Source organism: Pholcus phalangioides, unplaced genomic scaffold (assembly GCF_987345545.1).
Source record: "Pholcus phalangioides strain wild (caught in Gottingen) unplaced genomic scaffold, Ppha-v1.0 ptg000015l_1, whole genome shotgun sequence".
In the NCBI taxonomy this organism is placed as follows: domain Eukaryota; kingdom Metazoa; phylum Arthropoda; class Arachnida; order Araneae; family Pholcidae; genus Pholcus; species Pholcus phalangioides.
In genome coordinates, this window is record NW_028301608.1 from 75701358 (window position 1) to 75719769 (window position 18412).

Below are 18412 nucleotides of genomic sequence, written 5' to 3' on the forward strand. Positions count from 1 at the left end.
CACAATCTTGTACAAAATAAATAAATATATTATCATTACATTTTTATACAAAATTTAAATAAAAATATTTATACATTTACAGCGGTAAATAAATAAATATATATATATATAGGCCTTTATATACAGAGAAATCTCGATAACTAGAATCTAGACTTGATAACAGAAACAAAAAGATTCCCAGTTATTGGAATTTATTTTAATCGTAGAAGATTTAATCAAATTATTTTAATCATAGAAATTTAATAATTAATAAAAATAGTTTTTGCACTTAAAGGTAGATGTAAAGTTGGTTCCCTCACATCCGTCGAAAGAGGTGTTCTCTTTACTTTTGCAGTTTGTATGTCAGCTGAGAGAATTTTTTATCCCTCCTTTCGTCATATTTCCTAGGCAGCAGATGAAAGAACTTGAAGATGGTGCTCCACCTGAGACAGATTTCGTTTGTCGAATCGTTCGTCTTCAGGGTGAATGCAAATTGAGATATTCCCCCAATGGTTTGATCACTTCTTGAAATATGCCAAACCATCAAAAGAAGACCCAGTATTGCTAATACTTGATGGACACACTATGCACACGAGGAACCTCCCCTTCATTGAAAAAGCTAGGAATAATCATGCCACTGTAGTTTGTCTTTCACCTCATTGCGGTCACAAGCTGCAGCCCCTGGATGTATCTTTCATGGGGCCATTCAACACTTATTATGTTCAAGCAATTGAGAGATTCTTGCAAAATAACCCTGGTAGGCTTGTAACTCAATATTAGTTGTCACGATTTCTTGGGGAGACTTTTTTTGAATGCAGCTACTCTGACCATTGCCGTAAAAAATTTCAAAGATGTGCTATAGTCCCAATCAATAGAGATTTATTTACTGAAGTGGATTTCACTGCAGCTGCGACCACAGATATCTATGATCCCTCTGTCACCTGCCTACCAGCTGAAGATCATCAGGTGTTACAGGCCCAAGTCAAGAGAAAACTCCTTCTGTTCAGACAGATTGCAGACCCCCTCAACCCAACGCTGCACTTTCTAGTGACGACAGCGCAGCATTCACTGTAGATTCCAACAATGCAATTTCTTCACATCTCAAGAGACTCATCAAGGCCCAGTACCTCATCTACTGTGAGCCCACTCAAGAAGCCTAGTACCTCGTCTGCTGTAAGTTGTTTTGCCGACGTGAAGTACAGTTTCTGAAAGACAAACTGTACTTCACGTCGGCAAAACAACCCAAAAACTTTTAAATTTAATTCTAATTGGCCTTTTGTGTTTTGTATGATTTATGCACAGCATATCAAACTCACAGAAAAGTTAAATAAGATCATCACTGAACATAGGAAGTGAAGATTTGTGACTGACTGATTTCATAATAGAAAAATTTGTCAAATTTTTTTGTCGTGATTTTATCAAACCAAGAACATTTTTTCATTTAAACTAAATGTTTTTTTTGGATAAAAATTTCTATGTAATTTCCGTTAGCAATGCTAATATCAATGTCATCATAGTTTTTGCATAGTTTGATCAAAGACATCTATTTAAAATTTTACTAGAGTTCATGTAATCATTTCAGTTATTTTTCATGTTCATTGTCTTACATTTGCAGGTCTAATAGCAAATATGTGCAGGGACAGGCTTCGTATATAGCTCCTTCCCCACCACTGCATGTCTCTGATCCAGTAAAATCATCATACTTCACTTATGAAATATAAATGGCAGCACTGAAAAATCAGACACAACACTATATACCCACTCAGATGGTTAGGTACACACATTTTCCAGACTCTGCAGAAGTCTTCTGAAGCTGAGCTGGAAGAGATTTGGCATCATGATAAATCTGGTGGTAGAGTTCTGGCATTCATTCATTTTGACCCAGTAGTGTGAATAAACAATAAAACATGATATCTGAAGACATTGGGACAGGTCCCTAAATGTTGGTTGCGTCAGGTGTATCAAAATGTTTAAATAATTTGAGGCATGATAATTTCCTCAATAATTAAAGGCGCATATACATTATTGAACAGAATAGATTTCCTTGACTATCGAATGCCTATTTCTGACCAAATAATATTTTCTCACACATCAAATTGATACAGTATCATCCCTCTCAAAAGTTGCATGTTATACAATAATAACTAAAAAAAAACATTTTCATTTGATTAGGACAGCAAATATTATCTCTTTCATCCAAAACAACAAATGATAGTTCTCTTAAACATTAAACTGTTTAATTTTGAGGTGAAAATTGTTTGATTACCGCATTAGCCACCATGCTGGGAAATAAGTTAGATTCAGAGCAATTATATATCTTAACTCTAAGAATTGATTGAAGTGGGTGACTTGAATCTAATAAACCTCTATTTTTCCGCAACCAGGATCCAATATTTAAAAATCTTGTCCGAATTTTATGAAAGTAAACAAGCGTGGAGATGAAAAAAACAGCTATAAAAATATAACAGTATGAATAGAGAGAGAAAAAGAAAATGAGGGATATCACTAAGTAGAAACAGACACAATACTGTAAATATGGGGGAGTGGGTATTGAATTTAAAAAAGAAAACCATCCTATTTCTTTTCACAATTAGTTTTTTATAATCCCTTTGAAGAAATATTCGTGTGTTTAGAAATTACCTTGACTTTCTTGTCTGATCCCTGACCACAATTTTTTCCCCTGACTTTCTAGATTATAGGAACCTGGGAATATGTAAGGTAAGACTCCCTGGAACAGTTCTAATGCATTCATGCAAACAGAAATTTCCTTTGTGTTCCTTTTCTTTCCATAGTTTAAGTTTTAGTAATAAAGATGACAATTATATTTTGAATGACTTTATTAATTTTCTGATTAATACAGCTGAATCTAGCTATAATGAACTTTTTCAGCTCATGAATGAACCTTGCGTTATAGCGAGCTTTTTATTGGGTCCACGGATGATTCACCATAATGGGATTTGACTATTATTAGATGGTGGGCAATTGCATGTTACCTAGTACTGCAACCAGAGGTCTGCTAAGTATTATAGAGTCTAGTATTCCAATTATCTACGTACTCACATTACATCAAGTTATAATCATCTCAATTTGTGAGCAATCCAAGTTTCATAACAGGGAAAATAAAATTAGAAAAATATTTCCAAAAATATCTCTTGCCATGCAAGTAAATGCTTGAAATGTATTATTTAACCCTTTAAGCAATGAATGAATGAATGCCAGGGTCTCTACCACCGGACTTATCCTGTTGCCGAGATCTCTTCCAGCTCAGCTTCGTGGCAGAGTCTGGAACAAAGTGTGTGTGTGTGCACCTAACAGTCTGTGTAGCTAGTGTTGTGTATGATATTTCAGTGCTGCCATCTATACTTCAAATTGTGAGTGAACTGTAATGATTGGATATTTGTAACGTTGTAGGCCTGTTGCTCTCTGTGGCGAGACTTTTTAACGGGGAGATCGGCTCGCATTCGCGCCTTGAAGTTGGGAATCACAGAAAACCAACTTCAGCTGACCACCACTGTGGGGTTCGAACCCGGATCCTTGCATCGCGAGTCCGTCACTATAACCACTCGACCACCACAGCCGCGAACCCTTTAAGCAGCATTGGTGCAACATCTCGCCTCCTTAAAAGCTACTTATTTTAACATTGACAAGTTCAGATATATTGTAAAGTTGATTTCTCAATGAAACTATTTTCCCTATACTTCTTAGTTTCCACCTGCTGAAAATCAGAAGAAAGTCTACTTCATTAAGGCAGAGATTACACTAGTTTAAAATTACAAGTTTCATAAAACTTCAAAAATGCAGGCAATAAGAGTATCGGATACATTTGAGTGAATGTAACCAATAGGCTTATTGGTTGTTTTAAAGTTTTGTAAAATATCTTTTATCAAACTTTTATGTAATTCCACCTGAAAAAGACATGACATTTTGAACGAGTTTATTGATTTCTGCTGTGTCACTTAAAGGGTTAAAAAAAAAAAGGAATTTAATGGATGAAAGCTTGGGCATTTTGAATAAGGCAAAACGGTGATTGTCACAAAATGCTAATATATTTTTTCTTCAAATTAGATCACTTTGAGATCAATAGTGTTTTCACAAACATACACTGTACATGCAACAAGGGAATGCCACAGAGTTTTCACAGATACAGTTTTTCTTGCGACTGGAATTTTTTCTTTCTCAGAATTTATGCTGTGGAAAATATAGCAATGAGCACTAAAAGAATATGCTAATATGACCATAATGAATTCTCTAAAGAAACTTCTCCAAAAATATGATATGGACAAGAAGCTATCTGAAACAACAATCTCTTGAACACATTTTTTATCCTACAGAAAGTATAAAAGAAAAACTCAGAAAGTTACACAAGTAGAAAACAGCATTTTTTTTAACTAGCTTGTTTTAAATTTATTTGTTTATCTGATTTTTTTCTTAATTTAATGTACGGGAAAAGAATATCAAATATACACTAAAAAGCTCACTCAAAAAATGAAATACACATGCGAGACCTATAATAAGCAAGTTACAATATAAAATCAGTTTTCTTTTTCTTGCTTTGTCTTATAATCCTTAAGAGCCGCTTTGATTGCATCTTCTGCCAGCACTAGAAAGAAATAAACAGAGCTTTATTTAAACCATCAAATAAATAAGAAAAATAACTTTTTGGAAATTTAATAACTTTCTAGCTTCATAATTGATAATACACACCACAATATACAGTGTAGTTATAATTAAACTCACACTACCCATGTAGTGGCCGCATTGAAACTTGGTATATATATATATATGTGTGTGTGTGTGTTATATGGACCATGGGAAAAACTGCAATAAAAATTATAGTTGAAATTTCAATGACCAGATGGGAAAGTGTATAAAAACCATGGAAACATAAAACTTCATTTAGTCATAGCATGTGCTCAATATGCATTCCATTTGCACCTATCACATGCTCTCGCTCTCGAGGAGTGCTCTTTTCAAGGGCATAAAAGGTGTTCGATCATGAGTGCCCATTACTGTGAATTTTTACAGCAACAAGTGTCATTCCTGCCTTACAAGAATGAGAATGTTTGGTGACTACCGTCTTCATGCAAGATGGTGAACACCCCCAAATAAGTCAATATTGAAGGAACTGCTTGGTGCTCACTTTGGAGATGTTCGGGTAATTTTGAGAAGTTTTTTCCTACAGCCTAGCCTACACACTCTCTGGATTACAATCCGTGACTTTCCGAAAGATCATGTCTATGGAGGAAGCATATAAACTCTGCCTGAATGGAAAGCAAACTAAAAAGCCATGTTGTTGGATTCTTTAAGGAATGTTTCATGTTACTGTTGAACATGCTATAACGCATTTTGAGCATGTGATTGACACAATGGATTGCACATTGAACAAATTTGGTAGTTAAACAAGGTTTTAAGTTTCAAATTTGCGTTTCTTCAAGTTCCACTTTTACACCTGGTGGTGGAAAACTGAACTATTCTTTTTTATTGCAGTTTGCTCTTTCCCTAGGTCCATTTAGAGTACATACAAAGTTTCAATGAAATATATCCACTAGAACAGGTGATACATAGGTCTGAGTATAATGTTAGGTTAATTATAACCACCCTGTACATAATACATTGATATACCTAAAATAATTAAGTTAGATTCAAGGAGGAATCATCAGACAACTTAGATTGATGCTGTTAAAAAGCACCCAGCCTTAAATACTGATATCATTAATAAGAATTTCACTCAGAGAATTTACATCAATGAACATTTGACTCCACACATCAAGCTACTGTTTCATGCTGTGAGGAAATTCAAGTATGAACGAAACTACCAGTTTGCCTGGACCAAAAATGGGAAGGTGTTTTTAAGGCAGATGGAGACATTCACAGTATTAAGGATAAGAAACACCAATGAATTGGAAAAAATACTTGTAAACAATGTTTGACTTAGTAACTGAAAACTATATAGAAATGAACAACAATACAGTGGCTGTCTTGGATTCGCCTAATTCTATAAAAGAGTTTCTACATACAGATGAAACAGCTTGTAATATGACACTGAAATATATTGTTTGTAATGTGAGAAGTATGAGGAAAAACTTTGATAATTTTATGGTATTTTTAAAACATACTAATGAAGATTTTGATGTGATATGTCTAACTGAAATCTGGATTAAGGAATGTGAAATGATTATGTATACAATCCCCGGTTATTATGGTGTTTATAATTGTCATGAATATAACATATCAGGAGGGGTTTACATATACATTAGAGAAGGTATAAAAGCTAATTCAATTTCTAGTCAATTTCAGAAAGCAGAAATTTTAACACTAAAAATTTGTAATTTCAATATTATTTTTTCGTTATTTTATAAATCTCATAATTACACCATTGAACAATTTAATGATGAACTTATAATATATTTGAACCAGGGTTCGCCCTGACTTTTTATCAATTGTAGCAATTTGGCTAATCAGATGAAAAAAGTTGTAGCCAAATGAGAGAGAACCTTAGCCAAATTGACGCGTCATAAAATGCAGATTAAAAAACAACTCATATCAAGTTCAAGATGAAAATATAAATCAAAATGCAAATCATGTATAAATAAAAATTGTTTGATATAAAATGAAAATTTTTACAGTACAAAAAAATATTTTAGTTTTCCAGAATTTCAGAGATATTTTTTGCTGTCCACAATTCAAAAGCATTTTCGAAATTCAACTGTTGCCTGCTGGGACCATTAACAGGAACAGAAATACTGTTATTTATATTTTTTTACATTTATGCTGTTCGGCAACTGTGTTTTAATAAGATTCATGATACTAAGGCAGAGATGCCACTCCACTCTAATTCGCCTGAGTCCCATGACACAGGTTATTGGCAAAATCTGGGTTCCTATAGAAAAAAAATAAAGTTGCCCCCCCCACCCCCATCATTTACAGGGCACCCCTGTGATTCAAACAAATAATTGATTTCTAAAAACAAGTTCAATCCAAAGATTTAGAGGAAAGTGCCCGAAATCCATTCCCTGCTGCAGATTCGTCCCCATCTAATTTGCATGTACAGAGCTGCTATCTTGTGAAATGCTAGAAAGCTCTTCAATCCCATTCAGTTGACTACTTGCAGTGATGCAGTTGCTTTGCTCTCTTCATTCATGCTTTAATTTTTCAAAAATGGTTTTTGTTATAAGTTGTTACAGTGCGAAATCAAATTTGAACAGTTATATTTTTATGTCTTACGGAAAGTTTTTTTTCATAAATTAGTGATTGATATTTATAGATCGCTAATTGAATATTGCGTACGAATACAGTCGTGTAGCTGTAGTCATTTAGTCAGGAACAGTCACAATTTTTGCTATAGCTGAATTCGTCCCCTCTGAGTATCAGAGGGAAACTCATGTTTCAGAGGGAACTTTTTTTTTTTTCCTGATTTAAATTCATTTTGATTGATGTATATCACTTGTCAACATTACTATGTCTTATTCATGAAGAAAAGCTAATTATATAAGTATAATAAAGTAAAAAATATAAGCAATATAAGTACAACTAATTTATATATATAATGTATATATTAACTAATTATTATACATAATATAGCTAATAAATATAAGCAACTAAAATAAATAGGTACATAATAACTGGGGGGGGGGGGAAAGGAATTAGGATACCTTTGATGAAAACCCAAAATTTGCATTGTTTTTATTTTTTTTGGTTAGGAAAAATTCATTCCGTACAATCACACTTGAAGCATGATTAGGTTCGGAGTTGAGTTACTTAAATCAGTTCTCAAATTATTTTTAACTCTAAATTTTCAGAATCAACAATTTTGCTTGGAGGGGCGGTATTTGGGCACTTTCCCTTACTAACAAAAAAGTTTAATTAAACAGTATAAAACTAGGTTGTTTTTTTTTACATTCATTGCTAAATATTCTATTGGTACAGAAAAGATCTGCAAAGAAACCCATCAACACTGAGGAATTAACATGTGTAATTAATTTAAAACAAATGTAATTAAGTTAAGCAAATTATATACGGTATTTACTAATAAATCAGTCTATAATTTCTCTGAGTTTTCATTTCAGAAAACCTTAGCTCCAATAATAAATTTAAAGTAAATGATTCGATGATCTTTTGATTCATGTAAATCCTTTTTGAGCAATTTCTAGCTGGAATGATTTTCTTTCTCTCGAATCTCGTGAAAACGAAGCAAATTTACGCGGTAAATACGCTGTCACTGACGTGGGTGGGTATCCGCGAACGTGCCGTAATTTCCGATATATAACCAACAGGAGGAAAACCCTCAGAAATGGAAAAATTCGGTATAATAGCCGCTCTCATTCCGGGACGCAACTTGATATTTCGTCAGCCTCATTCGTTTTTAAGGTCATCGCGATCATGATAGACGGTGAGGAAAAATAAAATAAATTGGTACACGGGTTTTTTCACCCCTCCGTGTTTTTTTTCCTTAAAACTCGGGAAGTACGCGTCCCACGGGAAGCGTGAACAAAATTTTTATGCATCTTTTCCCGAAATTCCGGGTATTTGACGCGCAATAGTGCGTCGGCGGCATCTCTGCTGAGGGAAAGATTATCGAGTAAAGGGTTCAAACAACAAGTTGTTTTTTGCATATAGTCTCTTGGGGGTGCGCTCAACTATTGACGCTTCTAGATGAGGTTCATCGTCCCTGTCAGCCCCCCCAACCCTGCTCTGAAACCGTACCGAAAGTAGCTGAACATTGTTCGCAATTGGCCAACAAAAATTTCACTTCCGAACTTTTGCACATGCGTCAAATGGCCGATTTGACCATCAAGAGGCCGAATGGACACTCGCGATTTGGCGAACTCGATCTTTGACTTATTCGCCAAATGAAATATTTTGTCGCGATTTGGCGCAATGGCGATCGGCAGCGCGAACCCTGATTTGAACAAATTTAAAAACTCAGATATGGTAATTATGGGTGACATAAATGTGAACCTATTCAATGATAACGACATACATGTTAATGAATATTTGAATTTATTGTGTTTAAATGGTTTTTCTTCATTTAAAAAATTTGTTAAAAGAATCGGAATTACTGATTCAACTGATGTTCACCATGTTTTTTACTGTTCGCTAAAAAATAATTTTCAGTGTAAAATGGGCGCATATGATGGTGGAATTATTGATCATCATCTACTAATTGGTTACATAAAAAATGTTCACCACATAATAACAACAATTCAAATTATATAGAAAAAAAGTTGGATAAATTATGAATTATTTGAACAATTTATTAGAGGTGTTGATTTCCCACGGGTTATCGATGAAATCGATACAAATCAGGCCTATATACGTTTTATTGACATCCTTAAATTGAATTAAAACTTATTTATAAAAAAAATTGTTAAACATAGAAATAGAGCAAAGCTCAATGAATGGCATACAGATGACTTAATTAAAATGATAAATATTAAGGAAAAACTATATATGAAGCATCCTAAAAACCCATTCTCAGACATGATTATGAAATCAAATATGAACAATATTATATTAATTTAAGAAAAGTAATCAAAAAACAGAATGATTATTTTAGGAAAAAGTTTATCAATTTGGGATACAATAAAATAAAACCGTGAAAATTTATAAACCATTTGTAAACAACAAAAAAAATTGTGAAATTACCCAATTGTGGATCAAAACAGCTAACAATTTTAATGATAATTTCATAAATCGAGTGAAGGATACTGAAGTAAAGATACAATACCAAAGTTTGAAAGAAGTGCTTTTGCATGGGTGTTCCCACATACTTTATATGGACTATAAGTTTAAGGGGAACATATAAAATCCTATATGCTATCTGTTGGGCTATTTTTTACTTTTGTTAAGAAATGTTTACTGTAAATTTAGCAAAAGTGAAAATGTTTCCTTTTGAAAACAAGCTCCTCACTTGTCATGCAAGTGGTGTTTAGCACTGGCAATTAAAAAATTAAAAATCTAGTTATTGGAAACTAGTTATTGAAAGCTTAAGACTATTGGAACCTTGTAGAATATACAGTGTGACCAAATGACCTGTAATTTTACTATAATTTTGGCCATGCAGACATTTTTATATTACTGTCATAATTCGACAAAGCTTATTTGAATTTGTTAACTTAGGCTGATAAATTATAAAAAAATGTGGATAAAGTTAGTTTTGATTGGATATAAATTACATTGCGATTTATTTATTTGACATATTTGTCGTGTTCAATGTTCTTTTCTTGTGAAATACAATTATGGCAGAAATTAATTTAAAAAAAACTGCCAATTGGTGAAAAATAAAAAAATACTGCAAATTTTAGTGAGTAAAAATAATTGAGTTAACATTTAAAACAGAAAAACCAAAAAAAGAAAAAAAATTGAACATAACAAACATGCCAGGCAAATAGATCATATATAATGTAATTTATACCCAATAAAAAATAACTTTATCCACAATTTTAGTCAAAATTTACAAATTCAAATATCACATCAGAGTCAGTTAATTTGTTTAGTTAATTAATCAGTTCCTTTTGTGCCACTTAGATTCCTAGAAAAGAAATTTTCATCAACTTCATGACAAAAGGGATCAAATGCCTAATGATTCGGGTTCTTCAATGGCAGCATCACAAGGTGATCTAGACCAGTGGTTCTCAACCTTCTTTTGTTCATGGTCCCCTTTCAACCATTTCTCATTCCTGTGGCCCCCTTGCGAACATGAATAATTTTCTACTCCCCCTTCCTTTCTCCCCCCCCCCCCCGTTTTCCCATTAGAAGATAATTATTCAAAAATTGTCTGAAGTATAAATATTTTTGAATTTAATTTGATTAATTTTTAATTTATGAAAATAATGAAAAAGCAAAATAAACATAATAGAATACAGTAAAAATAGAATAAATCCCTTGGGGTCACAAAGTGTCTGTATCATCGTAAGGTTACTTTTTGTGAAGTTTATTGTTTTGTGTTTTTCTCAGTTTGATTTGTATGTTTTATGTGTTGTGTCACAGTCCAATTAAAAAAAAAAAAAAATTTCAATTAATGTAAACTCTGCGCTTGAAGACGGCACAATGTCATCAAGTTACTGCACTGGATGAAATTTTTATTATTTCCAAATTAGTTTTTTTGTGTAAAAGATTATGGTTTCATTGAGAAATGTCAGTTGTAGCTTCCAAAATACGCATTCTTATAATGATAAAAATCGCAAAAAGTGGTAGCAAGCAGTTTTATTAATTTTATTCTCTTCATGCGGATAAAAGTAGTAATGACGGAGTACATACACATACGAATGAATCACAATTGAAAAGTTCAACCTTCCACATCGTTTTCAACAATAATACACGTATCAAGGATATAGGTTCATGTTGTAGCCCTACTATGAATTAAAAAAAAAATAAAATGCGTGTGAAATTTTTTTGAATATTTGTTTGAACCATTCATTCCAGAGAAACCATATACGCAGTGACAAAGCTGTTCGTGTGAACATAATGATTCATTATCAGGATTTCAAGCCCAAATATAAATACCGTATATACTCATGTATAAGCCGACCCCCCACTTCAGGACCACCAAAATCTCAATAAATTTAAAACCTGTGTATAAGCCGACCACAAAAAATCCGTACATTTCAGAGAAAAAAAATTCTCATATTTTCATGAAAAATTAATAGTATACGGAAATTTACAATAGAAAACGATTAAAACCTTTTAATCCGTTTCTTCAAGCTCAGTAATCCATCAGATCATCATAGGGGGTGCGGCATCTTTGTTTTCATCTTCATCTGGGCTGTCATCGCCATTGTCACTTTTAAAGAGGATATCATCTTCAGTTACGTCCATTGCATTGCTGATGCAACACGTTTTGAAGGATCGGATGATAATTTCGGTGGAAACAGAATTCCACGCCTCGTGTACCCATTGGCACACTAAGCCAATGTCAGGTTTTTTCAAGACCACCACTTTTTTTGTAGTTTCTTTATCATCGGAACTCATCTATTCGAACCACAAATTCCTTAAATAATCTTTGAAAGACTTGTTGATGCTCACATAAGGCTTTCCAATCGACATTAGCCCACCTGGTATCAAAGCCAATGATGTTTTCGGTTTCTTTGCCTCGGCTTTGACATTATCGGTTCCGTGGGGTTTGAACATATCCCATACCAATAATGCCGGTTTCTCGAACACTGCTACAAAAATGACCACCGATTGTGGGGTCGAAATTTTCTCATCAAAAACTGATCCGAGTATAAGCCGACCCCCCCCCCCCACTTCAGGAATGAATTTTTCCACAAAAAAACTCGGCTTATACACGAGTATATACGGTAATCAGATTTTCAAATAAGAAAATTATCAATTTGTTGACTTCAATTTCGATACGGTGAAAATCTGATATTTCATTGGATGACAAGCTACCTTCAAGTGGCTTTTTGGTTCATAATGTGACCGCTCTCTTGCAGGCGAACGAAGCAACGTGCGTGTTGGCTTAAACACAACACAATATTTCTCATAACAGCCCGTACTATATTTAATATACAGGGCGCATAGGTAACGGAGCATATGGCATTTTACTGGTGAACCATTGGTCCTAGAGGCATACTTCCAGTTGGAAAAAGTACCCGAATAATTATGTAGCACTCAGATATTTGATTCATGTTGCCAGGGATTGTGCATAGTTATTAAAATAAAAATGTTAACTTTTTATACAGACACCCTGTGCTCCAAAACCCAATTGGAAAGTTTTGTTTCCTGGTCTCCAACAAAAAAATTCAATGTGTGTAAGTTCAAATTTTCACTGAGATATTCGAAGAAAGTTGGAAAAAAACAGCATTAAATGAGGGGAAACCATTTTACCCGTATTGAATGCTGTTTTTTCCCAAATTTTCTCAATTTTTCGAATTTGCATGTCTCGGTGAATATTGCACTTAGAAACATGAAATTATTTTAGTTGTCATCAGGAAAGACTGAGCAACACCTTCTTAATTTGGTTCTTTGGCACACGGGGACGGTATAAAAAGTTGTTTTTACTTTATAGCTATACAACTCCTTACAACATGAATGACATATCTGAGTTGGATACGTGATTTGGATACTTTTTCTAGTTGGGTATGTCTCTAAGACTAATGGCTCACCAGTAAAGTGCCATACGCCCTGTTACCCATGCAGCCTCCAAATACACGTAAAAAAATAGTTTGAGACGAAATACAGTCAACTCTCATTTTAACAAATACCATTATAACGGGGAAAAATATTGTTTTAACGAAAACTTTTCTAATCCCTCAAATAGGTTTACACAGGAACAATATAAAAATCTAGAATTCCTTTGTAACGAAATTCCGTTATTACGAAGTGATTTCTCAGGTCTCTTGGAGTTCCGGTCTAATGGGGTTTGACGAAAGCGTATTAATAAAGGGTCTTTAATACGCTTTGGGTTTGACTGTAAAAAAATCGGACATTTTTGCAGTAAAGTAATTGAACTTTGGCAATTTGATCTGAAAACAGTCCTTTTTATAATGATTATGTCCTTTTTACTTTTATAAATTTAGGAAGGAAACAAGAGGAAGAAAGGGTGGGGAGAAAAAAAATGGCCAAGACGGGCTAGGTTGTGCGTAAATGCCTCGAAATTCCACTTGTGCGCAAGGGGATTCGTGCCTCACTCTTAGTTTTATGACAAAATTTCACATTTATGAGACGTTTGACTACGATTAATCTATACATATATATAGCTTTCAATATTAAAATTTCATTTATACTAAGCACAATTTCAATTATTTGACGTTTTAATTTTGATTCGAACTCCAAATCTTTGGCATTTAGATATCATTTCCATTGCGCCAGCTGGTAGTCGAGTGGTTAGGGAACTAGCTTCTCACTGTGAGGTCTGAATTCGGGCAGGGATGTTTACTAACCAACACTAACAAATTCCCTGGACGGATCATGCTGATCCCTTGGGAATACGTGAAGATCACATTATTTAAAAAAAACCCAAAAAACTATGAAATCCAAGCAGATTGTGAAAACGCATCGCTAAATTGGTTTTGCATGCGTATTATCAACATTAAAAAACATAAATTTTAGGTTGACAAATACAAAGAGACGAATTGAGCGGGTTATGGACATTTCAAAGTGAAGACTTAGGTGAGAATTTATTGCACTTTTTTTAGAAATCAGCAGATGCAGTGAGTCTCTAATAAACGGATTTAAATTGCTTTAAATGTAGTCATACGCCTTTTTAGAATTTTTTTTCTAATGTCCACAACATTGTTCTTGTTGGATAGGAAAATTGCATCGAAATTATTTAGGATGCTGCAGGCCAGTAGTAGGAAAGTTAAAAGGAAATATTACAGTATTGATTAAAAAAACTTTAAAAATGTGGTGTCAATCTTAGAGGAAGTCCCAATACAGGGGCGACTCAAGCTTACCTGCTACCTGGATGCGAAGCCTCATGTGCTGCCCCTACTGGCGACCCTGCCAGGAGGCTGATAGGGCTTCGGTGAAGGGCACCTGGAGATAAACCTGGTTTTTTTTCAGAAGAAAGCAGCACATCATTGTTTACTGTGCAAAATGTGTGTGACCATACGTCCCGCTTTTGAAGTAGAAAATTTTCTTTGTTTTTGTTCTAGAATTATTTTACCATTCTTAATAAATGCCAGATAACTTAATCCTTGAAAGAGCACTTATTTTTGTGAGCCATCATCACTTATCCTGTAAAGATGATATTTAACGGGTAATTTTTATTAAGAAAATTTTTTCAAAGTTGTTTCTGGTATTCCAGGGGCCGGACAAGTGAAAAACCGAATTTTTCCTTTGCCTTCATTTGACTATTATGGATCAAATTATGAGTGAGGGTATGGTCTCCTGGGCTGAGATCTTTTGCAGGCCCCCTCCCAGTCAGATTTCTCATGGCCCCTTCTATAGTTAATTTATAGCGTGAAAAAGCCAAAAAATGAGAATTATCCCGGGCTCTATCTACACATGGCCCTGGTAATAGAGTACAGGGGTGGCACTTGGCCATGCGACCCATTGCGCCCCCCATGGGGCACCGCTTAAGAGGATGCTAAATCCGGGGTGAATGAGTAAAAAAAAATTCCATTGGCCGAAAAAAACCAAACTTTCGGCTCTGGAGGGGCGCAAAATCCGAAATGAAGGGCCGAAAAAAATGTTTTGTTAGGAATTGTTTGGATAAATTGTGAGGGAGGGGCATGACCTTCTAAGGGTAGGGCTGACAGGGCTCCAGCTTGAGACCCGGGACTAAATCCTTGTAACTTTTCTTTTTTCACTCTATAAATTAACTGTAGAAGGGGGCCCCGTGGAAAATTGGGCATGGGCCCCATAAAAGATTCCCTGACGCAGGAGGTAGGGACAATGGAGGGAGCAATAGGTAGGAGGCGCAAAAAATAAGTCCACATGGGTACAGATTTTGTCTCGGGCCGCCCAGATAGCTTACAATTTTGTTTCTGGTATTACGATCAGAGGCCTTGTCTATTTCTCAACGTTTCCGTTGTCGAGGTATAGTATGACTCAAAAGCGTGATGTCGTGAATTTTTACTGTGCTAAATTTTGTTGTCTTAAGTAAAGTCTACGCTGCCGCCCCTTACAACGTGCCGCACCCCTTGCACAATCGCTTAAGCCGCCCCTGTCCCAATACATTATCACAGCAATGTAGTTTTAAAAAATTAAATTTCACGGGTATTTTTCCGCATGTATGATTTGGTCTCTTGGAGTTCGTTATAACTGAACTTGACTTTATTTCTTTTCAGCAGAGGCAATGGATTGGCACTCCCTTTCAAAATTCATAAAAAATACACCAGAGCAATCATTCGCTCTATTCGATTTTTATAAATATATTCCCCATCAGACCACTCAGTGCTGGCTGAAGATAGCTTTGTGCTAAACTAGATGGCTATCCGTCTGTAATTGCATGAAAATGATGGGCTTTCAAGCTACAAGCTTTCATTTTTCACCCATCTACTTCTTGGATTACATTTGCTACCAGCACTCAAAAGAATGTCAATGAATGGTCAACAAATCTTTGTCTGTTTCCTTTATGGCAGCTCTCTTTGAATGAAAAGTCTGAACACACACAATTTTCTGTCTTTACAGTTATTCCATTTTGCTTAAACCTCTTCTATAGTTTGTGTCAGGGCCTACTATCACCCCCAAGTTGTAAAACCACCGAGATTACATGAACCATTTTTTTTTATTTCCTTCCTCATGTTAATGTTACTTGAATGGGAAAAAATTACGAAAAATAAATTCTATGTATTTTGTTTGAAATTAAATTTTTTTAGTCAGAGTGACTAAAAAAAATTTAACAATTTGTCACAAATTTCTTTGTGACCCCTGTATCAGTAGCCGTGGCTCCCCTTTAGCAAGATTTTCCTCTGTGGCCCCCCCTGGAATATCCCAGGGGCCCCAGAGTTGAGAACCACTGACTACTTACGCTCTACAACACGATCAAGAAGAAAACAACAGCATGATAGTTATTTCCCCCCCCCCCAATTATCACGATCATCTATGGCAGTGACTTTAAAACTGCGAGCAGTACATCAAAGAAGCAACATACAACAGATGCTTTCTCAGCGCCTTATCACAATTGCAAGACTAGATGAGGAATCAATATTTCTTTACATATTTTATGTTATCTTTTGCTGCAGGATGGTGTTGATGCTTTACGTGAAGGATTCTGAGACTGTGGACATGTATCCATCATTTGGAAAGGTTCAAAATTGCAAAAGTGATGGAAACCTAAATGCATCTGGTTCTTCAGGTTCATTCATAATTGGCAGTTATTTATTTTTGGCAAGAATTACTGATACCCAATATTTTCACGTATTTATAATTTAAATTTCTTATGTGGTCAATAAATCATGGTTATCCACAATGAAATATGGTCAGCTTAAACATATTGGTTTTTTAACGATGGATTGGACTTTTTATATTAAATTTTGGCAAAATTTAAGAAATGGTCATTAGATCATTTTAGTTTAGACCATAGTTTCCCAAACTTTTTATTCCATCCCATCGCCCCCTTCTTCAGAATTTTGTCTCATGCCCCCCCCTCCGATTCAAGTGAACACCCATAGGATCTTATATTATACTCAGCTTCTATCAACCCCCTGACATCACCCGCTAGGGGGACCCATATTGCCCACTTTGGGAAACACTGGTTTAGACCAGTTTCTCGGCATTTTTGTTCCATTGTTCCCTTCAACATTTTTTTGTTCTCATCGTCTCAAACTCAAGCCAACAAATAGGATTCTATACTAAACACATAGCTTCTACTGCCCCCTTGGACCATTCCATTGCCCCCCAGGGTAATATTGCCCACTGTAGGAAACATTGGTTTAGATCAACTTTCATCATCAATGCCATAGAGCTTATCAGGCAAGGATCTAATGTTTGAAGTAAATTTAAATTTTTTGCAAAATGCTATGCTTCCATGCCTGTCATGGGTACTGAAACACATTGAAGCAGAGGTTGATGCACCACTTGGCTTCATAGATGCTGAACACGTGAAAGTCATAATGCGCTTGTAGTGTTTCAAATTTACATCAAGCAAGCACAGATTTAATGTTTGAAGCCATGCTTCCATGCCTCTCATGGGCAATATTAATTTACATTATTATTGTTATAATTTTTAGCAAGAAATAAATTACAATTCTGTACAGAAAAAAAAAAGAACAGCATTTCCAGAAAAAAAAAATTATGCCAATTACTGGTTATATGGCCTGTAGCGCAAAGGAACAAATCCTTTGTTCAGGCATAAGTAAAAGAATTCATGAGAATAATACTGATATTACAGTAGATTCTCAATTCATCTAACACATTGCTTAGCTTTCCCTAACAATCTGGTATATCTAAAAGGTCTGAAAGGTAGTCAACAAAAAGAAACAGTGAAAACTGTAAAAATAGAGCCTCCACCAATCAGGGCATGTGGCCTGGGCCAGACCAAGGTTGACCAGCTATGTAACTTTCCATTGGGGCAGCATAGACCATGAAGGAAACCATTCAAACTGAAGATTTGAAAAGATTTTGTCACAATTTATCATGTACCCAAAGTTTGATTATCAGCAGTTTGTAAATACAATAATTACCTGTGATTGGCATACCTTTTTACAAATGTTTTCACATTTTTTGAGAATGCGAGCCGATCTCCCCATTAAAAAGTCTCGCCACAGAGAGCAACAGGCTTACAATGATAAATCATTCAATCATTACACTTCACTCATAGTTAGAAGGGCTGGTGGCGAATGGTAGCACTACACATAACAAGCATTGCACTGAGACAAAACTTCACGCCAGGTTTCACTACACGTACATGCACATTCCGGCATGTGACAATTCGTTGGACGTTAGAAGAATGTGGACAGGGTGCATGTCTGGTTTAGTTGTACAAGTTTGTCACAGTGTCACTTCGCCGCGGTACAAGTTCGTCGCAGCTCCATTCTGTTGCTGT

At 35.0% G+C, this 18412-nt stretch overlaps 1 protein-coding gene across 1 annotated transcript in view; it reads right to left on the reverse strand.

Annotated features, from left to right (window-relative positions):
- Nucleotides 1-4006: 4006 nt before the first annotated feature.
- Nucleotides 4007-18412, reverse strand: part of IscU (Iron-sulfur cluster assembly enzyme) — a 38132-nt gene continuing 23726 nt past the window's right edge. The window contains exon 5 of the mRNA XM_089244319.1: nucleotides 4007-4579. Within this exon, the coding sequence (XP_089100445.1) occupies nucleotides 4512-4579 (68 nt within the window). The 3' untranslated portion in view covers nucleotides 4007-4511. The remainder of the gene's footprint in view (nucleotides 4580-18412) is intronic.